At 56.1% G+C, this 22,637-nt stretch overlaps 1 protein-coding gene across 9 annotated transcripts in view; it reads left to right on the forward strand.

Annotated features, from left to right (window-relative positions):
* FARP2 (FERM, ARH/RhoGEF and pleckstrin domain protein 2) overlaps window positions 1-22,637 on the forward strand; it is a 95,332-nt gene that overhangs the window by 54,410 nt on the left and 18,285 nt on the right. For 8 of the 9 annotated variants that reach the window (XM_038574448.1, XM_038574453.1, XM_038574454.1 and 5 more), the window contains 8 exons: window positions 5,159-5,254; window positions 6,922-7,085; window positions 7,627-7,695; window positions 8,134-8,191; window positions 10,222-10,474; window positions 20,443-20,621; window positions 21,748-21,837; window positions 22,103-22,236. In XM_038574448.1, coding sequence (XP_038430376.1) covers window positions 5,159-5,254; window positions 6,922-7,085; window positions 7,627-7,695; window positions 8,134-8,191; window positions 10,222-10,474; window positions 20,443-20,621; window positions 21,748-21,837; window positions 22,103-22,236 — 1,043 coding nt within the window. The remainder of the gene's footprint in view (window positions 1-5,158; window positions 5,255-6,921; window positions 7,086-7,626; window positions 7,696-8,133; window positions 8,192-10,221; window positions 10,475-20,442; window positions 20,622-21,747; window positions 21,838-22,102; window positions 22,237-22,637) is intronic. The other variant, XM_038574452.1, reaches the window with a different exon arrangement.

A 22,637-nucleotide genomic window follows, 5' to 3' on the forward strand; every position in this document is an offset into this window, starting at 1 on the left:
CAAAGCTGTAGGACTGAGAACAGCACCTAGACCCCCCCTACCCCCGTGTGCCCTAACTAGATTGCACCCGTTACAGCATTTCACACACGCGCTTTGTGGTTGGTGCTTCCCTCTGGCCTGCTTCCTCACCCCCGCTCCGTGTGCACGCACAAGCACACGTGAACACGCAGGCGCACGCAGGCCTTCTGAAGCATCTGAGGGTGAGTTGCAGACTTCAGAGCCCTTGACCCTGAAGGCGTGTATTGCTAAGACTGGAATACTCCTTACCCTTATCACGGAGGCAGCTGGTGCTTGGTCGTACTCTGGTCCTGTCAGCCAGCCAGGCGATGTCCTCCTTGCTGTTGTCCCAGTCTAGGACCGGACACGGCATTTAGCTGTCTCGCCTGTTGGGTCCTTGGAGCTGGAGCATTTCGTTTTTCCTCATCTTTTATGGCATTGACAGTGTTGAAGAGCACAGTCCTTTTTATTTTTAATAGGATGTTCTCCATGTGTGGTTTGTCGGCAGTTTTCCTGGGATTAGGTTCAGAGGACACACTCCCAGCTGGACTGCCACCCAGGTGGTGTCACGTCCTTGCGGGGTCACGATGGGGACACCATCCAGCCTCACTGGCGGTGTGAATTCTTGATTCCAGCTTTCTAGTTCTTACTAGTCTTAGTTACTATTCTTATTTATTATGGTTACTGGTTTTTCTCTTTCAGTCGGTAAGCAGTTGGTGAGAGACACCTTGAGACCTTACAGTTATCCTCTCACCAGGCTGCCCCTAGATTTCACACCCTCTGCACCAGATGGCCCCAGACTCGTGCAGTCCTGGGGCCTCACTTTCAAACTCAGGCCGATAACCAAGGATCACCAGAAATTTGAGGAAATCTATCTCTTCAAGGACAGATACCAAAGTAGTGCTCAGAAGAAACAGCCTGTGCCAGGAATGGAAGGAATGCAGAAACAAACCGTATAGGATCCACAGGGGATTCCGTCTTTTATCTGTCCGACGGGCAAGACCCAGAAAAGTGCTTTTACACCGTGTCATGCTCGTGAGGTGTAGGGATCAGAAGTGTAAGATTTTTTGGTCTTATAATTTTAGATTTTAGCCCTATTTGTAGTAGTAAACTATTGGTAATTGACCACCAGGAGGCTGGCTCGTCCATATTCTGGAACATCAGGCAACTGTGCAGAGACTGGGGAGGCTTCCTGGGCCGTGGCGTGTGGAGCGCTCCGTCTGCTGCTGCTCGTGGGGCAAGAGGGAGGATCACACACTACCTAAGCCGTACAAAGTAAACAGGTGGCGCTTGGAGCCACTGGGGAGGCAGCTGCAGGCTTTGGCAGCAGGCGAGAGGGGGCTTTTCCCTGCTGGCTCACCCTGGCATCCTGCGCCTTTGAACCTCGCCGACGTATTACTGCCTTACATTTTCCGGAAAGCCTCACAGAAGAGAAAACCTGCATCTGTGAAACAGGAGACACAGGGAGGACAGGGGTGCTTGCAGATCTAGAAACGTGGTCGCAGAGAGGACCACGCTGGCGGGGGAGGCTGTCTGGAAGGTGAAGTGGAGGAAACCCTCCAGATCGAGGATTCACGTTGCGGGAGGCCCAGAGGCCACAGCCCAGAGCAGCGAGGAGACCGTTACAGAAATCACATGAGGAGCGTGTACGGAACTTAAGGCACGAGTGTCCATATGGGAAGTGTGTCCACATTCCTAGTACAGCCGACGAGCAGAGATCCCCGCGGGACACACCAGCAGGAAATGTCAGGATGGGGAGAGGCCCAGAGAGCTCCCAGGGCGAGAGCGAAGGAAACGGTACCGGGCTCGTCAGGGCCAACACCGGCAGCTATGAGACGATGAGGCGTGCAGTGGTGCAGACGAGAAAGGAAATCCTTCCCACCCGGGGCCCTTTGCCCCACCCAATGTGACTTCTGTGCAGAGAAAAGAAAATAATCCTCCAGATACACAATTTTTCAAAGGTTTGACTCCTGAGCACCCTGAAAAGCACACGCGCAGAGGAAAGAGCAGACCAGGAGCGGCGGGCAGGGAGCCCCCGTCAGCATGCGAGCAGCATGGGGAGAAGGGCTTCCTGGGTCACAGCCACTGAAGAGTTTTAAACCCTGTAGGGACAGGGCGCCCGCGAGGCCCAGCTGGTTGAGCGTCCGACTCTAGGTCTCAGCTCGGGTCTTGATCTTGGAAGGTCAGGAGCTCTGTGCTCAGTGCAGAGTCTGCTTGGGGTTCTCGCTCCCTCTCCTTCCGCCCCTCCCATTTGTGTGTGTGTGTGTGTGTGTGTGTGTGTGTGTGTGTGTTCCCTCCCTCTCTCCCTCTCTCTCTCTTTCTCTCTCTCTCTCGCTCTCAAAAATAAAAATTCTGCAGGGGGAGTTCGGGCTGAATTAGTGATAGGAACACGGAAAATTAAGTAAATGGAAGAGGTGCTTAGTGTCTCAGGGAGGGTTGACAATAAAGAAGCAAAATAGACTTATGATTCACCATGGCTCAACCTGTGAGAAGTACTCGAATGATCAATTATGTAAAAGCCAAATTCAATGGGGACCCCTGGGTGGCGCAGCGGTTTGACACCTGCCTTTGGCCCAGGGCGCGATCCTGGAGTCCCGGGATTGAGTCCCACGTCGGGCTCCCGGCATGGAGCCTGCTTCTCCCTCCTCCTGTGTCTCTGCCTCTCTCTTTCTCTCTATGTCTATCATAAATAAGTAAATAAATAAATCTTTAAAAAAAAAATTCAAAATTCAGCTACTGCAGAGGGGGTGTAGGAGGGCTCAGGAGGCCGAGTTCCAGCAGGGCCAGGGCTGCTGATGGGAGTTGCGGCAGGAGGGCCCGAATGGCTGGGTTTTGTCTCAAGCCCTCCTTGACGTGTATAATTACGCCATGGATTACTGGATAAAAGTTAAGATGAAAGCGGTAGCTCTGAGTGTTTACAGCCAGCCGTTCAGTTTTAAAAGTTGAAAAGCCGCAGTCTGTCAAGGTGGTACAGCCCAGGATCGCTCCAGCAGTCACCATCGGGTTTTTCTTTTGACTTATGACAATACTTAAAACTCTGGAATATAACATTTTTTTATTTTGACCGGAAGAGAAAGCGGAAAGGTAGCGGACCGGTGGAACCAGCACGTGAGACCTGTCAGCTGCCCCGCGTCTGTCTTGGGGGGACGCATGGTGTCTGCCTCGCGCGCAGCCCCTGCCCAGGCACCTAAACCATGTCTGGAGTTAAAGACAGTGGTGGGGAGGGACAGAGGCTTCTGTTCCCTTGTTGTTAGGTGTTTGGGTTTTTTTCGTTTTGCTTGCTTTTTTTTGAGAATATAGTTGAAAATTTGCCAGTATTTTAATTTGAGCAAAAATGAGAGTAAGATGTTCGCACAATATTTGGAAATCTGGGTGCTTCCGTCCTCACATAGACCCAAACATCGCTATCCGGGCTTGCGGGAACTGTTTTCACGGAGATGTGATTCGCAGGCGATAAAGTTCACCACTTTCCAGGATGCGTTCGCCTTTCTTAGCGTGTTTATGGAATCACGCAGCCATCAGCCTGCGTAACCCAGAGTGATTTTAACCTCCCACTGCCCACCCTGCGTCGGGCTCTCCTGCCACGCACCGCACCTAAACCAGGTCCTCACGCCGGGCCTCTTCCCGCGTCTGCAGAACCGGTTCACGTGCTGACACGTATCACGTCCTATCCCCTTCTAAGGTTGAAGGGTTTTTGGATTTTCTGAGGGGAAACTTCAATCCCTACCTTGCTGCTCTATCTCAAGTTTGCAGAGAAGAGTAAGCGATCATGGTGGTCAAGAGAAGGGGGAAAATACCAGGAAGGGGGTCTCAAGACACTGAGTTTTTGTTCTGAAACAACCCACAGCGTACAGGAAAGTACAGTACAAAGAACTCCTTCACCCGAGCCCTCCATCCAGATTTCGCCAGTTGTCCTAATCTTGTTTATTGCAAGAGATCTGATCTAAGATGAAGCACCATGCCCGATCATCTGCTCTCTCCAGTCTGGAACATTCTTCCTTTTTTCCCTGATTCTCATGATTACAGGCCGGCCAGTCTGTGATGACCATAATATGGGCTCATCGAGTACTTGCTGATGATCGGACCCTAGGCTGAGCTTCTTGGCCCAATCACAGGAGTGACGACGATCCTGGTACGGCCTGCGAGGTGGCCCATGGTGCCGTCTGTCCCGTTGCTGGCAGTGTCAGCACTGAATGGCATTTGACAAGCTGCTCTACTAAAGTTACTTGTTGTCTTTTGTGATTAATAAGCCTTTTGTGGAGAGACTTTGGGGCCCTGTAGAGGTCTGTACCTCACCCACCCGCCTGGTTGGATTACTCTGATGGCTGCCAAATGATGGTTTTTATAAATTCCATCTTTTGTGCTTCTGGAAGGGTTTTCTCTGCGTTTGCTTACTTCACATCACCGTGGACTCGTGGATTTGAATTCTAGTCGCATCAGAATTTGAATTACACAGTTCGGGTTATCATCCGACACTTGATAATGTGCTGCTGTCTTTGTCTTGATTGTGAGTTGCCCCACGTTGGCCCTCGGACGTCCCTCTGCGCAGGCTCTCGTGTCCGGTTGGCACATCCCTTCCCTAGAGCACTTATTTACTATCTTAGCAAGACATTCCAGGAACGGTTTGTGCCTTGCCCACTTCACCCCAAAGACCAGAGAGCCCTGGTCTTTCCATTGGAACGTCGTAATTAAAAGCCAAGACCCGGTACACTCAGTGTGCCCGTTGCTTCTTGGCGTGTCAGGAGTTCCCGCCGTCAGCTCCCTCGGGACGGCACAGCACGGCCCAGCCCGGCATCTCCCTCCCGGCAGTGAGAATCTGGCTCTGCTCCCGCCACTGCCTGGCCAGCACCATCGCTCTTTCCTGACCACCTCTGCAGAAATGGGGTTCGAGAAGTGTTTACTAGTGTCTACTATTGCACGGATAAAAAATAATTTGTAAGAAAGCCAAAGACATCAAGTCACCCTTCTAAAACAAGTAAATTCCTATGCTTAGTATTGACATCTCTAATTCAGAGTCATTCCAGATACAATCATAGAACGTCGGGGGCATTGCTGTGCCATCTGGCAAGGCTGTAATTTAAACGTTGTCTCTTGTATGAAAAGTATATGGGTGTGTGTCTGGATTACAAATGTGTCTGAGTGTCCATCTCTTGAATTTCAGGGCACCACCAAAATTAACACTTTCAACTGGTCCAGGGTCCGAAAACTCAGCTTCAAAAGGAAAAGGTTTCTCATCAAACTGCACCCAGAGGTCCGTGTAAGTATGATTTTGAGGACTTTCTGAATTCCAGGAGAATTTCTTCTGCTAGATAATGACTCGTTAATTATTTTATGAATCACTTCAGCGTCATGCCCACAAGAATTTAAGGATGGGTTTGGAATTGGGCTGTGGAAGGGCCTCGGGTAACCTGCCAGCAGGCCTTGCTCCTGAGGGTGGGGCTGCACACACCACTCTTGGCCGGGCCAGCTTTCAGGTTCAGCAGGTCTGGGCTGAGAGAGAGAAGCTTGCAGGGGCTGCTAGAACAATCTGCCGATTGCAGCCTCTTGGTCGTCTAGGTGAGGAGGCTGAGACACGAGGTATTTCACTGTGATCCGAAGCCCTACAGCAGATTAGCGTCAGAGCTTCTGTCCAGAGTAAGGGACGTTCCCAGTATTCTCGTGCATTCAGAAACTGACCTTACGCTGGCTCCGATTGGAGAAGCCTTGATTCTCAGAAAATAAATACTCCTTCCTTTTGAGATTGTCAATCAATAAAATCATCATTATATGTGAATTTACTGAAAATGGGTAAAGGTGGAAAAACGTAAATATCTATGCAGTCTGATAGGAAAAATCCAGTACTTGAAGCGATTCGAAGGTGTACAATTTCCAGTGCACAGAGGAGGTCAGGAACTGCGAGTGGATTAGCCGCACGGCTGGGGGAGGAGGCTGAGGGGCTGTCTGAGCGCAGACGGTGAGCGGTGGGCAGAGCGGCTCCACCTGAGCCTCGCAGCAGGTGCATGGGCTGCGTGTGCGTCTACTGTCTGTAGAAGCGTGAAAGGGTGGCTTGCCTCTTACTCAAGCATCTGTTGTAGGGGTGGAAGGAAAGTCTAAGGAATGCTAAAAACATACACAGAATGCGGGCAAAGGGCTGCTTTTTGCTGAGTGTGAGCACTGTTTCCGGGGCTGTTCCTACAAGCTCGGGATGGAGAGGACTCCGTGCGCAGCGTGCCGGAGCAGCGTGGTGCTCGGGGCTCCAAGGGGCCACCACACCTGCCCGTGCAGAGCTGCAGCTTATATCCCGCGGCACTTAGATTTCAAAGACTGAGTATAGGAGTCCAGGTAGTATAGTGTCTCTGGAAGGTAATTCGGAAATATGTCACAAGGCTCAAAAATGTGCATTATTGGGGCACCTGGCTGGCTCTGTCGGAAAAGTGTGCGACTCTTGATCCTGGGGTCATGAGTTCGAGCCCCATGTTGGGGGTAGAGATTACTTAAATTTTTTTTTTTAATGTTCATAATTTAGGGTCAGTATAGCATTTCTAAGAATTTATCCTGAGCAATAACTGTGAGAGAGAACGCCATTGTGTCTTCAAGAGGACGCGTGTGAGCCTTTGAAACTGTGTGTCCTGGACACCAGAACACCCCCGGGACCCCACAGGGAGATGATTGAGCAGCAGCAGATATTCCCCGGCAGAGACGATGCCCTGGTTTGCAGGGTAGAGTGTGTCACAAGGATACACTTGGAAATGTCAGCAGTTGTGTGATCGTGGCTGACTGTGTTTTTCTGGTAATTTCTGCAGTGAATGTGTACATATCGTTTTCCTTCTCTTGAATGTAAATGGTGCCAGAAGTCTTTATGGATAAGTTTCAGAAGTAAAATGCTGAATGCTTCCTAATTTTCTTCTTGAATTAGTTCCTTGAATCTTTGTGTTTTGTTTCTAGGGACCTTACCAGGACACGCTGGAGTTCTTGTTGGGCAGTAGAGATGAATGTAAGAACTTCTGGAAGATCTGTGTGGAGTACCACACCTTCTTTAGGCTCTTCGATCAACCTAAGGCCAAAGCTAAAGCCGTCTTCTTCAGCAGGGGCTCGTCCTTCAGATACAGGTGGGGCAGCCCTGCACGCCGGGCGGGGCGCTGGGGGCTTTGTGGGACTGACGCTGTAGCGTTCTTGTCAGGAAACAGGGCTGTGAAATGTGTCCGAGAATTGCACGCAGAAGGCAGCTAGCAGGACTGGCGGAAGCACATCAAGTGAATCCGTGGGGAAATGGCTTTGATTAAAAACTGAAGAGATTCAGTTACGCTTACTACAAAGTGTAACTTTAAAACGTATGTGCGTGTGGGCAGCCCGGGGGGGGCCCAGCGGGTTAGCGCCGCCTGCAGCCCTGGGCGTGACCCGGGGGCGCCGGGATCGAGTCCCACGTCGGGCTCCCTGCGTGGAGCCTGCTTCTCCCTCTGCCTGTGCCTCGGCCTCTCTCTCTCTCTCTCTCTCTCTGTCTCTCATGAATAAATTTTAAAAATCTTTTTAAAAAAATAAAACGTATGTGTGAACTTTGAGGGTCGGCAAGTGTTACCTTGTCTTTGTGGAAGATTAATGCTGTGAATCTCAATTGGTTCTTTTCTCTAAAATCCGAACCTTTATTCACAGTGGAAGAACTCAGAAACAGCTGGTGGATTACGTCAGGGACAGTGGGGTGAAGAGAGTTCCATATGAAAGGTAAGCCCCGTGGTCTTCATGCTGCAAGATATATGCTTTAAAAATCAGTATTTTATATACTTTAGCCTTTATTTGAACAGAAATCATCTCACACACAAAGACATGTATTTTGACACTTGAGTCCTGTTTCTCTTCTCTTCCAACAATCACGGATGAACATCCTGGTAGTGCGTGCGGGCACGGGTCCTCTCGCATGCGAGCCTTTGCTCAGTGTGGTTGGTTTTCACTCTGGAAATTCATGTTGTTCCTTTGCGGGTGAGATTTCTCTTCGGTGTGGGGGGCAGTTGTACTTCTTCTGCGACATCCATTTTCTGTTTGAGTCCCTGCCTGTTTCCGGCCGGACAGCCTGAGGCGTGTTCTGAGAACATTGCCCTGCCCCGCAGGCCCCGGGAGCCGGCACGTCGGCGTGGTAGCTCACACTTTGTTCTCTGTTTGCAGAAGACACAGCAAGACGCGGGCGTCTCTTCGTGCTCTGACTGCAGACTTGCCAAGGCAGGTTAGTGCTTCCGGTCGAAACACACATGACATTAATCACCTGCTCTTTGGGAAGATAAGCTGGCATTGCCACAACGGGCGTCGTAGAATCAGCCCTGCTGTTCACGGGGACGCTCCAGTCCTGGGGCTGTTTGCAGAAGAGGAGGCCGAAGTCAGGAGAAGGCGTTGTGCGTTGGGCCGCGCGTTATGGTGTGTGTGACGCCAGGAATCCGGAGCCCCCACCTGTGCAGGACGACTCCCTAGCGCCGTCTCGGCTGCGCCCACTCGAGGAGGGGTGCTTGTTTGAGGAGAGCAGTGGGTGCAAGGGGCGCGCACAGAATAGGTTAGCAGGGGACGCTAGCAGGTGGCCAAGTGGCCCGGGGTAGAAAGGTTCTCAGAGCACCGGGCTGGAGGCAGAGGCCTCCGTGTGCCGTGACCTCTGAGTGACAGGGCTCCGGGCAAGTTTATCTTCTCTTTGTACTTTTAGTTTTCTGCATTGGGCTCCCTCTGCCTTCAGAATTCAGAAAAACAACTGAATGACTATTACCTTTATAAAAGCTTGAAACGGTGGAGGATGCCAGCTTTGGGAACTAGTTTACTTAATTAAACTATATTCACAGAGTGAAATTTTTTGCTGATAGGATGAGGGTGAAAAGCAGAAAACAAACTTATTTTATTTTATTTTTAAAGATTTTATTTATTTATTCATGACAGAGAGAAAGAGAGACAAAGGCAGAGGGAGAAGCAGGCTCCATGCGGGGAACCCGATGTGGGACTTGATCCCGGGACCTGGGATCTCACCCTGAGCTGAAGGCAGGCGCTCAACCGCTGAGCCACCCAGGCGTCCATTAACTCTGTCTTTTAAATAAAAACATTCATTAGCTTCTCTCAGTATGTTTGATATTTAGGAGTCTTTTTTCTAAATCAGTTGAAACTAAAAGAATTAACTTTTGTTTTTCTAACAAAGTTCAGCTTTGTGAATAGTCTAAAAGAGTACACATGGGGGCACCTGGCCGGCTCAGCGGGGAGGGCCGTGCATCTCTTGATCTGGAGTTCGAGCCTCGTTGGGTATGGAGCCTATTCAGAAAATAAATAGCATAAATAGTGTAAAAATTGCATTTAGACTTTCAGTTTTGATATTCTCTTTCAACAACCACAAGAGAAGGCTGAGTGTGGTTGAAGGATGACGGAAAGGTGATGTGGTGAGCATCTGAGCAGATTAACCTGTGGCCTGAGAGCTACCGTTTTGTTTCTTGCTGGGTTTCCACTGTGGCTTCCACCTTGGCATTTGCCTGCACAGCACGCTGCTCCTCGCACACGCGGTTACTCAGGACTGCTTGGTGATATTTTGGTCTCAACACCGTCTCGATAGTGTTGCGTGTGTGTGTGTGTGTCATCTGGAGCCTCCTGGAGGCACAACTCTGTCTTGTGACGCGTGAGAAGTGACACAACATGTAGCGAGGGGTCGGCCCGCGTCCTCCTGTGAGGGACCTGAGTGAGGACCGGGCTCCCCTGCCCATGAGCCTCTTCTCACTCAGGCTGGGGGCTACGCCAGCACTTCTGAGATGCGCCGGGCTCCTGTGCCGCTGGCGCTGGCAGTGACCCGCTGGGCAGTGAGCGCCAAGTGCAGCAGTTAGATGTGTGTGTCACGTGGGGTCTTGTTAGCTGACAGGTGTAGCTCACACCGTCTCACTGTCATTTGCCCTCAGAACACGTCCTCATGCAACTTCAGGGTGACAGGGACACCCAGGAGACGTGAGTGCACGTGGCTAGGCCTTCATGATGGAGATTTTCTTCCTTGTAGACATCAGTAGCATTGGAGAAAAAAATGAAATTATAAGGGATTTAAAACAGGCGACCTGGGTCCTTTTGGAATCCTGTCTGCATTTGCAAATCTTCGTTCAGGGGCAGTCTGGTCAATTGCCCTTCTTTGCAAAGGCTGGGATAGAAATGTGTGGACGTACTGGGCCGGCTCCAGGTAGCTCTGCGGCCTGCTAATGCTAATTTGTAATTTTATGTGTTCCTTTTTTCTTCTTCGCTTGTGATCCCCAGAGCATCTCATTCACCGAGGGCATGAGGACTTCCGCGTCCCCAGCTTCAACAAACGCCTCCTTCTATTCAGTTCCTACCTCCCCGCTGGCCCCCCGAGGCCCGTGTGATTTCAAAGACAGCAGTGGCTCCCTCACAGAGCCCCAGGCTCCCGACGCCAAGAGGCCAGCTGCAGAGAGGAGCGGCGGAGCAGCAGCCGACGGCGACGCCAGACGGGCCCAGTCCCCTGGACCCCCTGCACCGCAGCCTTGCCAAGGTGTTGGGTTTTGTCGTGTTGTCAGGAGTGGCAGCCCCAGTCGTCCTGTGGGGCAGAGTCACGACAGCACCGTAGACCTAGAAGCAGGGGGTACTGGCAGAGAGCGCAGAGCCGCTGGGAAAGGCGACCGTGGGGGTGGCGGTGGCTTGACCGGGGCCGTGCCGCCCCCCGAGGGGGAGCACCCGCAGGGCCGGCAGGGCGGCGCGGGGGGGCCTGTTTTCACATTGACAAACACCCGGCTGCAGGTGTCTGAGGAGTTCATAGATGATGACCCAGCAGACATCTCTTTCTTTGCTGGAGGCTCGGAGGCCTTTTCCTTCCCTTACTGTGCCTTAGCCCCTCAGGCCCCGTCCTGTGGTCAACCAGGCTCCGCCCCGTCCAGCCCACACAGGTCCCCCACTGAGGCCATGCACGTGCACGTAGAGCACAGTTTTGAGTTTGAGGGGGAGGGCGGCTTTGGCGGCGACGTGCACCCCTCAGACACCTCTGAGCTGTTTGAGGTGAAGGCACAAGCCAGCCTGATGCAGAGCCTGCTGAGCGCCTCAGAGACCAGCTCGCTGAGGAACAACCAGTCTGAGAACAGCTCCCTCAGCAACGTGCCCCTGCCCGGCGGCCTGTCTGTGCGCACGCCCAGCTCTGCCAATCAGTCCGAGGCCAGCTCCATGGCCAACTTCCCAGCCTGCTCGGTGCGCTCCGAGGCCAGCTCGGCCTTCCAGCTCTGTGACATCATCGACCAGTTAGAGCAGCTCAGCTACCCTCCCACGGCGGCCGAGGACTCCAGCAGCACAGACACAGATTCCTGGGGCGCCGAGGCTGGGGCCCCCCTAGACATGAGCCTTTTCTTCAGCAACCCTTTTGCACAGACAGGCGGAGAGAGAGTCATTTTCGATTTGCAGAGTATAAAGAATTTGACTCCAGGAGAGCGGGTAGATAAAAGCCCAGCCTGACGGGCCCCGGGCTCCGTCCAGGACGACCCACCTGCCCACTCAGGTGCAGGGAGAGTGCAGATTGTTGGCTTTTAGACGTAGGAGGTGATTCTGTGTTCACGGCTAGATGTTCCGCTTCTTCCTAATTCTCTGATTGACGGTTCTGTGTTTGAATAGCAAAGGATACAACTTTGCTTAGAATGATGGGAAAAGGCTTAAGATAGAGACGTGTTTCCGGCTAGGGGCTGATGGGTTAGTCTTTACAGCGTGGTTTTCCTGGCAGAGGCTTGGGTTCGCCTACAACCTGCTGCTCTACACTTTGGGTGTCACACGGTCCTGCTTCACACTGATCTTTAACGGAATCTGTGTTTCATGCCTTTGGCTGCTTTTTAAGATGAAGGACGCTGCTCCGGCGTCCTTAGGACGGAGGTGTGGCTTGGTGCGTCCTGCCACCGCACGGGAGCCCGAGCGAGCCCTGCAGAGCCCAGATCCTGGGAAGGGCAGTGAGGTGCTCCGGCTGCACGTGGCGGGGTCCCTGGCACTGCCCGGGGCGCCCCTGGCCAAAGGCTTCGCCCACTGACTCAGACCAGAAACAGCGCCGTGTGTAGATAGTGCGCTCGTGGGAGCTTGGGTTTAAAACGCAACGTAAGTTTGAACTGTTTTCTCCTATCGAGCTTAATTGGAATATCAGGTACTTGGTGCAGAAAAAGCAGAACCGACGTACCCGTGCGCCTGAGGGGGGTGTGCAGGCTCTCAGCAGAGCTGTCTCCCTCAGACCCACGGGCTGGGTGGCTCGCTGTCCGCACCCCGGGGGCTCAGATGCTCACTCTGCCTGTGGCCCGGGCGTTTCCTTCAGGTCAGGTGGCCTATGACACGCCGTCGCCGGCTGCCCCTAACAGGCCGCGTCCTGGACGGTGTCCGTGTCCAAGGCTGCGGGAGAGATCACGTGAGCAGGCAGGCTGAGGTGGCCGTGCCCACCGGGTGGGCGCAGCCGCGAGTGCCGTGGCCTGTGCGTCTGTGAGGTCAGGGCCGCTGCCCACGGCGCAGACCGTGGCCATCTGGAAGGACAGTTGCCTTTGTAGGTGGGTCTGCAGGTTGGGTTTTGTTCTTTGGGTTTCTGTAGTTCTTCCTTCTGGTCTCGGCCAGTAGAGCGATGCCACGTTCAGGGCGAAGTTTCCTAAATGTCCCGTGCCAACTGCAGGCTTCCCATCTGTCCCTGCTCCCGGGGGCCTGTGCGCACCGAGTAGCCAACTGTCTGGGGCCGGGGGATGGCCTTTGGTCATCAGCATTGACCGAAGCCTGGCAGGGGCGTTTTGCTAAACGTGTATAGATTCCCCGTTTCTGCAGCTGCCTTGACCTCCGCTGTGTCTCGCCGCCGTGCAGAGACCAGCGCTGGGCGCATCCTCCTCGCTTGTGACGCCCCTTAGAGCCGAGGCCTGCCCCCCATCCCCCCGCACGCCGAGGGCCTGCGGCCGCTTCACACCAGCTGCGGGGCTGCGAAGAGACACCCCGACCTGGGCGGGAGGGCGGCAGCCATGGGAACCGCGGGGTGGAAGAGCGTGTCCCGGACTCTGCGCTCGCCCTGCGTCACTCAGAAGGCCAGCCTTGGACCTGTGGCGCAGACATGCCGTCGGTCCCACGGAAAGTGCTCTTCCTAGAGCTCGTCCCGACGGCCTCCCCTCTGACGACCGTGCGCTCAGCCAGCCGCGCTGTCCCGGTGCGGGCGTGTGGCCACGGGCCCCTCCGGGGCGGGTTAGAGCCCCCCTCCCCGCACGGCAGCGGCGGCGGCGCCTCGACACACCTGTGGGTACGTGCCGCTCTCGGCAGCTGCTCGTGGGCCTTCCTGGAGAGGCGCGTGGTTTCCTCAATGAAACTTCATCTTCTGGAGCTGAGTTTTTAGCTTTTTATTTAGAAAGTTTTCAGAATAGACCAAAGCAGGCAGGGGAGTAAGCACCCGCCGCCCGTCGGTGCTTCCGGGCCCTGACGTGCGGGCAGCGCCCCCACACCTCCGCCTGCACCTGGGCGGCCGGAGGACCCGTCCTCGCGTGGCACCACGATCGGTCACGGGATCGGTGGCCCCTTGCTGTCCTCTGACGCCGGAAGTGCCTGCTGACACCCGGGTTGCTCAGCCTGGGCCCCACACGCAGTCAGCTCGCCGCACGTGGCCGGGACTGCCTCCCCCTCCTCGCTGACAAGACCCCCGCTTGGTGCCAGTGACTCGTGGGACGTGTCCCCGCCTGTGCCGTCGCCCGCCCGCCCCTCCCCTGCTCCCCCGGAGGCGCACGCCGCCCCCCCACACCAGCCACCGCTACACGCATGACGAGGCGGCGCGGGGCCCAGGCGCTCTGTGGGCATCGCCGCGGGTGGGCTGTTGAGATTCAAGTTGAGCTTTTTAGCAAGATCTGGAGACATTTGTGGGAGCTTCTCTCGCGGGGTGTTCCTGATGTGGTTGAGTTGGCAGATTTCCATTTGTCGGGAAGCCCTGCTTGGAGGCGCCCCCCCCCCCCCCCGTGTCCGGGTGAGTTGTAAACCCCCGCCCTGAGGGAATTCTTTAGAGACCTGGGGGGAGAGCCCAGAGGACACGGCCTGCTGCAGACGGTCACTCTGCGTGTCGCGGGCAGCTCAGGCAGCGACCTGGGCCTCCTGTCTTGCCCTAGCGAGAGCGGCTTTATCAGAAACAGTGGAGTATCTGGAACAGTTCTGATGGATGGAGGCTCCGTACCCCCGAAGCAGCGTCAAGTCTGTCTTCCGTTCACTCACGGCTGTCGATGACGTTGCCTTTTCTGCGGAAGCCCCGTGCTGGGCAGGGATGCCACCCTGCGAGGGTGGCCCCGCGCCCCTGGATTATGGGGTGAGTGTTTGCATCTGAGTGAGACGCGCGGAGGGGGAGGCCGCGCTTCTTAGAGCAGGACCAGTTTGCAGAGTGTGTAATTGAAAAGCGCCTGCAGAGTGTTGACAGTTCTCTTTGGCCAGACGCAGCCCTACCTCCGCCAGGAGGACGCCCGCCTGACGGCACCCTGCCACACACATGCCCACTGCCCCTGACAAGTCCGCCTCCCGTACACCTGCGCCAGGCCCACTATTTTTATTAGTTATCAAGTCTGTTTTTGTATCTAAGTCTCCAAAGTCCAGGTAGGTCACGCATGCCGACGTACGAATATTGAAGTCTAACAGCAGTAGGGTGGGTCTCAGGTGAGTGAGGTCGGCCGCGCTCTGCCAGGTGACGGTACCGCGTGCCCTCTAGTCAGTGGCTGTGGCTGTGGCTCTGCGCCTCCTCCGTGTGGCAGGGGAGCTCTCGAGGATGGAGTCAGGGTGGCGCCCCCTCGGTCTCGCACAGCGTGATTGGAGGATCCGCGCACGGTATCCCCGTGGCGTTGGCCGCCCCACAGCACTGCAGCAGGTCTGGTTGGCAGGTGCTGTGACCCCACGCGGCCTCGTCCCCAGGCCATTGACGGTGCTCCCCACGCCGCCCCCTGCTTCCCTGTGACAGCGCCCATTTTAAAAGCAGTAACGATGCAGATGGACAGACACTAAACGCAAGACTTTGGACAGTTATGGGGAAATTCCTCAGTGTAGGTCTGTGGCTAAGCCGATCCCGTCGGTCGCTCACAGAGTCCTGTTTGAGTTGCGCGTCCTGTGGTCGCCCTCTGATTTTCAGTAGCAGCTCCTCCGGCCTCTGCTGCAGCGCAGTCCCGGTGCGCCGGGCGCGTGTGTGCGTGTGTGCCACACGCGCCACCTTGGATCCCAGGGCCCGTGTCTCTGGTCCGCGTATTCCCTCCCGCCTCATGGAGCCTCAAAAACAAAATCCGGTTCTAGAACAGTCCCTGCACAGATGAAAATGTGAACGTCCTTTGGGCACTTGCGGTTGAGACGAGTCGGTGCTCTCCAGGCTGTGGCCCCCCCCCCCCCCCGGGGTTTCAGAGTCACAGGGCTTGTCGCAGCTGGTGTGCGGGTGCCGGGTGCGCCTCCTACCTGCAGGCATCCGCCCTCCCCTCGGAAATGTGGGAAAAGCAACTCGCACTTCCTTATGCACTTAATTTATTCATTCTCCACAGAACACCGTGTTGCCTGGTTGTGGTACTTACAAAATTTGTTTTCACTGAAATGGCCATATAAGTCTGCAGATATGTACTAATTCAGAACTTAATTGTTTATTCAATAAAATAAGGAAATATTTACTATGAACTTTTAAATGGGCCTTTTAGCTTCCTTTTCCTCTCCGCGTTCATAGTTCTGATCGACGCATGTTAAAGATTGTCTCACGTATTAAATGAATCCCTGAAACAGCTACGTTTTGTTTTTACCTCTTCACTGACCCCTTCACCTCCTGGGCTTCCGAGCAGCAGGCGGGCACCATGAGGCCCTGCGGCCCGTCCTCAGGAGTGCAGGTGACCGAAGGGGGCGGCCGTGCGGCGTGGTGGTGGCGCTCTCGGGCCTTCGGCTCGGGCCAGACGGCTGCAGCCGGCCTGCGGACCTGGACTCGGGGCCGCGCTGTTTGCAGCATCGGGGACGAACACGGGGTCCGTAAGGTCGTAGTGCGCAGAACCCCTGCGGTGGGCGTCCTGACTCCGAAGGTGAGAACGCGTAGCCCTTCCTCCCCAGCCGCCTGGAATCTTCCCCGTAGGCCCCCGGCCACAGCGAGCCGCTGCTCAGATCCTGACCCAGTCTTCACTTGAGGTTCCACGTGGCCAGCACGAGCTCTGGCTGCCTCCAGACCCCTCGGGGCCCGGGGCCTGGGTGGTGGCCACCGCAGGGGGCTCCTGGAGCTGGGCGGCAGCCTGTCCGCGCCCGCCCCCCAGGGCCCCCGCTCGGGGTGAACAGGAGGATTTCATCGACAAACCCAGATTCCAAGGAACTGCCCAGAAGCGTCTCTTCCATCCCGTGTCTGCTTACGAAGGTGTAAACTGTGTGGCCTTTATTTTTGGATTATGCTGATGCCCACCACGTTTTTTTCCTGATGAGCATCCCCTGCAGGCTCTGTGGGGCTCGGGGCGGTCTGTTTTGGGTCCCTCACCCCTGGCGCTCCGCTAGCTCAGGAGACCGTGGACAGGACGCATCGTCTAGCAGAACCACATGCGGGGGGGGCGGGCGGCCCCGGGGCTGGGCGGGGGCTGGGCCACGGGTTTTCCTTACCACGGAAGAGTCCTGTTTGTTAAGAACAGAACCAGACTCTGAAAACGCTTCTCGGGGGCTCCGTGGTCGATGGCAGCACACTCACCCCAGGCCCCCGCGATCCAGACCCCTGCCCTCCGCCTTGGGGTGTGGCCGCGGGGAGGGCGCCCCGAGAAGGCAGGGACGCACTAATGCCCGTTCCCTGCCTACCGGCCATCTGTCTCCTCCCGCTGGTATTTTTGAGTAAAAGGGACTCGTGATGTCCTCGCCCCAAATGGGAGATTTACCTGTATTCTTTGTACAGCTTAGGTTTTTTCTTTTAGGAATTAATCCATTATTCAAGCCAAATAGGGAATTTCTAGATCTTAATCTCCTGCTATCGTGTTAACCTTCAAACTTGGCCTTGAATTTTCCAAACCGAAGCTGGTTCTTCTTCCACCTTAGGCAAAATCTTCAAGATTGTTTATTTTACAGGGTTTTGAAAACGAATTTAAAGGAATGAAATGAGAATAAGCTTAAATTTTGCTCTGTGATATTGATATTGATCTTCATTACCTCATTAGGTGAATAACCGAAGGTGACCACGGATGGATGATCCTGTGCTCTTTAAAATATTTCAAAAATTATAAGACAAATATTTAGAAATTTTTGGAAATAAGGTCACCTGTCGAGTTGCTTACTGTTGGCAGCTTGCAGTGTTGTGAGTGTGGTTCTTGAAGATGACCAGCCTCTGACCTGCCCCTCTGCGCGCAGAGCCTGGCTCGGACCACGGGTTGGACGGTGCGGACTCGCCCCCGTGCCAGTGTGGAGACAGGAGTACAGAACTGCCGTGCGTGTTTGTCTGTTTCAAAGAATTTGATGCTAGAAACTAAATAATTTCCCAAAATCCCTTGTCCACGGGTACAGGAATGGGTCATTCTTGATCTGCGGGGTCAGTAGAGTCCCACCTCCGTGTCTAAGTGGATTTGATGGAAGGGACTCTCGTGACTCAGGAAAATATTCCTTTTTTTTTTAAGATTTTATTTATTTATTCGTGAGACCCAGAGAGAGAGAGGGACAGAGACCCAGGCAGAGGGAGAAGCAGGCTCCATGCAGGGAGCCTGACGTGGGACTCAATCCCGGGTCTCCAGGGTCACGCCCTGGGCCAAAGGCTGGCGCTAAACTGCTGAGCCACCCGGGCTGCCCTCAGGAAAATATTTTTGCAGGTTTTCAGTGGAGGACATAGGGCGCAGGAGTCTGTTTTTACAAACGTTTAAGATTCTTTCTGCAACAGTTAAGGCTTCGTGTCTTCTGTGGTCTCCAAAACAATGTTAGCATTTTATGTTTTTTTTTTTTTAATATTTTAATTATTCACGAGAGACACAGAGAGAGAGGCAGAGACACAGGCGGAGGGAGAAGCAGGCCCCATGCGGGGAGCCCGACATGGGACTCGATCCTGGGACCCCGGGGTCACGCCCTGATCTGAAGGCAGGCACTGAGCCCCCCAGGCGTCCCCAGATGTTAGCATTTTAAAAGCCCTGAAGACGGGTCAGTGCCCCCTGCCTGAGCTCGCCGCGTGAGCGTGCGCAGCTGACCTCTCGCACGGTGTGCAGGCCCGCGTGGGACAGGCCGCAGCCCGTGGTGCTCCCGCACGGCCTCCAGCGTAGACAGGTCCACGCCACGCCGCTTGCCCGGAAACCCCTCCCCGTGGGTTTGCTGTGGTAGGACTTGAGCGAACCTGACGTGCGGTCGGTCTGTTTACGATGTTTTACTTTTACCGTAGCTGATGGATTTAATAAAAGCAAATGTTCAATGGTAGTTTGTGGTACTTTCTCGTCTATTCACGAAGTTGTGAGTTGATGATTTTTGTGAAGTGTCTGCAGTGAAAATACCAAAGGTGACTCGAGCTCCAGGACCCGCAGTAGTTCATTCCAAATGAGCCGCCTCTGCCCCGGCGCAGCCCCCTTCACAGGCTCATCACCGAGGGCCGTTGTCGGGAGCCGTGTTCTCTAGTTCGATGGCCCGATGAGCGTGCACCGGCCCGTCGGCCCGTGGAGCCTGGCCGCGACACCTCTGCGGGGACCGCCGCCTCGAGCCCTCCCTTCTGCTCCGTAGACATAGTCGGCCTCGCAGCCGCGGCCGGGGGGCTGCCCGTCTTCAAGGAGGCACTGCATGGGGCGCTGGGGACAGGCTGGAACGGCGAACTTAGTTCCGCGTGACACGTCGGGTCTCGCTCCGAGCGGTACACTGGAAACACGAGAGCTGTCGCTAAAGTAGCCTCTAGACTTTTTTCTGAATTCTCTCTGTGTGAGAAAATACCTCGTTACACAATTCTGGGCCTATTCTGGGCAAAAGGGGGTTTGGAGTATGAATCCTACGTAGCTCATCTTTGGAAACCCACCCGAGCCCCGCGCAGGGCGTCCTCCCTGCTGCGGGGACCAGCGGAGCCGTCCCCCAGTTGATCCCGTCCGGAGTGACCGGGCCCCTGCATGCCGTGTGGGGCCGGGGAGATGAGTGCCTCGTGATGCTAAGGTTGCTTAGCATATTTTAAATAAACATGTAATAAAAGCAAATTCTAATAAACTGGTTGTTAATAATTCCATACTCGACCTTGTCCAGGTTATCACTGTCGGCGAGTGTTCGCCTGTGTTCCAGCCTGTGTGGTGAGCAATCCCACGGGGAAGCTCTGCCGTCTGGGCGGGACCGCCGACGGCTCCCAGCAGCCCCCGGAGCTCCCGGTTTGTCAATGTGAAAATAAGGACCCTCCGTGTGGCCCCCTGACCGTGCTGCGGGCTGCTTGGCACCAGCGCTTGTGCCCGCCTGCTGAGCCGCTGCCTGGCATGGCGGTGTCCCTCGAGGAGCTCCTCAGCACTGACCTGCCAGCCCCCACGCGTACACGTTTTAGGTCAAATAAGCCAAATGTTGGTTCCATAAACTGTCACCGTGGGCAACTGCACCCAAGTTCCACCACAGTGTCAGGGGATCGTGCGGAAGCCGGCGGCAGGTCGTGGGGAGGCGCCAGGGGCTCCGGTCCAGTTACTGCTGTGCCAGCCGTGTGTGAGCTCCCTCAGCCGCGGTCACAGGTCATGGCAGTGGGCATCGTGACGCTACATGGTGGTAAACCTGGCGTGGACTTCCATCACAGGTAGCTTCTAAGCCAGTTAAATTTCTTGTTCCAAACTCTGCTACAAAGATATCTTTAAAACTTGCCATATGGGTGACCGATGCCCCAAAGAAACGCGTAAGAAGTGACCCTTTAAGACTTAACTCTTGATGAGAGAATCCCTCTGCTGGGAAACGTGTGACGGACTTGGCCTCCGCAGCAGCCGCCTTAGAACCAGCCCGAGTTCTGGCTTCTGACTGGTCAAAACCCAACATTGTTTTAAGAAGAAAAAAAAAGTATTTGTTACGCGACATAATTCTAGAAAACGAATACAAAACTCTCATTAATAAAAAATTGAAAAAAAAACAGAGAAGTAGAAAACAGTATGGTGAGTTCACATGAGGGAGTCTTTTTCAGCAGACGAGGAGCGAGTGTGCTAAGTGCTCTCCTGTGTTCCGGGGGTGTCACCCCGCATCCCGCCCCACGTCCCCCCCCACGCTCCACTGCTCCGTGACGGTGCGGGAAGCACCCTGTGACCGTGCCCTCTGCCTCACGGGCCTCGTGCCGCTCGTGTCTGTCACAGTCGCATCTTCCGTGGACAGAGGAGAACCCTTAGACACGGAGCCCGGGTGTCCGACCGCCCTGGTGGGACCCGGGAGCCGACTGGCCAGCCGCCAGCCTGTCCATCTCACTGCGTGTCGCACTGAGACTTGGCGTGACCAAGGCTTTGCCACCACGCCTCCCGGCAGGCAGTCAGCTGATAGTAGGGCGCCATGAGCACTGGTCTCTGGCCAGCGTGGCGGCCCTTTCTCATTTCTTGCTCCATCCCCTGCCCTGTTTGATTCCAGGCCTTTCCGCGGAGAGTCCTCAGCCTTCTCCCTCCACCCGGAAGAGCCCACCGAGCCTGAGCCCCGCGTCTCGGGTGACTCTGGGCCTGACCGGGCAGGGCTCGTCCCCCCTCCTGAGCCCTGCCCTTAGCGACGCCGGTGGAGTCAGGACGGACGGCGAGGAGGAGCCGAGACACAAGGTGGGCACCGCCCCAGCAGGCGGCTTGCTGCTGGTGGGCCTGGTCTGCAGGGGAGCCTGAGCGGGCAGGGCCTCGTGTGCGCGGGTGGCGCTGGCCCCCAGTGGGATCTGCCCGCAGAGCCACCGCCACCTGGGACTCCCCGCTGCCTTGGCGCAAGGGTGGGCTTCCTGGTTCACATAGCGGCGGCTCCTGGCACCTGGGGTTTCAAGCGGGCACGTGGGCCTTGGAGCGTCCTCGGCCTCCGCCCTCCCTCCCTCCCCCCCTCGTTGGGGGGAGGCCTGGGTGCTGAGGGGGGTGCCCAGGGCCCCCATCTGGGGGCTCACGGCTGAGTGGGTCTGGAAGGAGGTTCGGGTGGGCCGGGGTCCGTGCTGGGGCTGTCGTAGGGGGAAGGGGACGAGTGAGGCGTGTGTGTCTAGGGGGGAGAGGGGAGGCGAGGCCCGCAGGCTCCTCCACGCACTCAGGGTCGGGAGCGACGGCAGCACGGAGGCTGGCGGGGAGGATGGCGCCCATCACGCGGCCACCTCCGCTCCCCAGGTAGGACCAAGGGGCAGGCTCCCCGACGCCTGGGGACCAGCGTGGTTGGAATAACGGGCTGCGGGCTGCGGTGACCCGGCGGCGGCGGTCCCCCTGCGTGGACGGGGGTCCCCGAGCAGCGAGCGGGCCACTGGCAGATGGGGGAACACGTTGGCCTGTGTGGGTCTCCTGAAGGGGCCGCCCACGAGGGGAGCCGAGGGCGCAGACGGGGCGGGCGAGCTGCGGCGACGGCGGGGGCGCTGCGAAAGCCCAAGAGCTGCAGCACAGGCTGACGTTCGCAGGACGATTCCTTCACAAAGAGGAACGTAGGGCGCCTGGGGACTCCGGTGGCGGAGCGGCTGCCTCGGGCTCAGGGGCCCGGCGTCCAGGGCTGAGTCCCGCGGTGGCCCCGGCCCGGCCCGCGGATGCGCTCGCACAGCCCACCTCACAAGCCGCACGTAAAATCTTTCTTAAAAAAATAAAAAAATAACATGAGAAACCCTCGTGAGGCGGCTCCGACCGGGTTTCTGGTTTTACTCGGAAGGAAACCCCTCGGGGAGAGCGCGGGGAGGTCGGCGGTGCCCGCGGGCGCTCACGTCTGTGCTTCTTGCAGGGCCCGGCAGCCGACGAGGCCTACTTCATAGCGAAGGAGATGCTCGCCACAGAACGGACGTACCTGAAGGACTTGGAAGTTCTCACCGTGGTATGAAAGCTCAGCCCTTGATGCGGCCCCACGCTCGGGGATCTCCGCGGCAGCCACAGGCCCCTCCCGAGCAGCCCAGGCGCCTCTCTGGCCTCCTCACCGCGTGGCCAAGGCCGGGGCGCTGCGGTCGCCACGAGCGTCCGTGGGAAGCCTCCGCCCCGGATTGCTTCCTCCGTTGTGACAAGAGCATTTGTGGTCCGCGGGGGCACAGTGTGGCGCAGGCCCGCAGGGACCGGGCCCCGGTCACCGTCCGCTCTCCCCGCAGTGGTTCCGCAGCGCTGTGGTCAGGGAGGACGCCATGCCCGCGGACCTGATGACCCTGCTCTTCTCCAACATAGACCCCATCTACGAGTTCCACAGACGCTTCCTGCGCGAGGTGGAGCAGAGGCTGGCGCTCTGGTAACACCCCGCCCCGGGCCCCAGGAGCTCCGCCCCGTCACGCCCGGCCGCTGTCCCCGTCCCCAGGAACTTCCAGCTCCAGAAACTAATTCGCAAGCACCATTGTTCCACTCAGGTCTATTTTTTAATCTTGTGGGAGGAGTAAGCCTGTAAGAGCGCTTAGTTCATCCTATCCCGGGAGAGAGAAGTAAGTTAAAGCAGGGGACCCCTCTTTTTGCTGTCGCTGTCGCCTCTGCCATCTGTCAGGTGGTCCGGGTGTTACCACTGTTCCTGTCAGATGCGGGCCCTGCCCCTCAACCATGTCCTGCCTCTGTGGCCGTGGCTAGGGCAGCCAGGCACGTGAGCATCCCTCAGAGCACGGCGCACGCGCTTACATAAGGTTTTGACCGTAGTCTCCCTTT

The sequence above is a fragment of the Canis lupus genome, chromosome 25 (genome assembly GCF_011100685.1).
Source record: "Canis lupus familiaris isolate Mischka breed German Shepherd chromosome 25, alternate assembly UU_Cfam_GSD_1.0, whole genome shotgun sequence".
Classification (NCBI taxonomy): domain Eukaryota; kingdom Metazoa; phylum Chordata; class Mammalia; order Carnivora; family Canidae; genus Canis; species Canis lupus.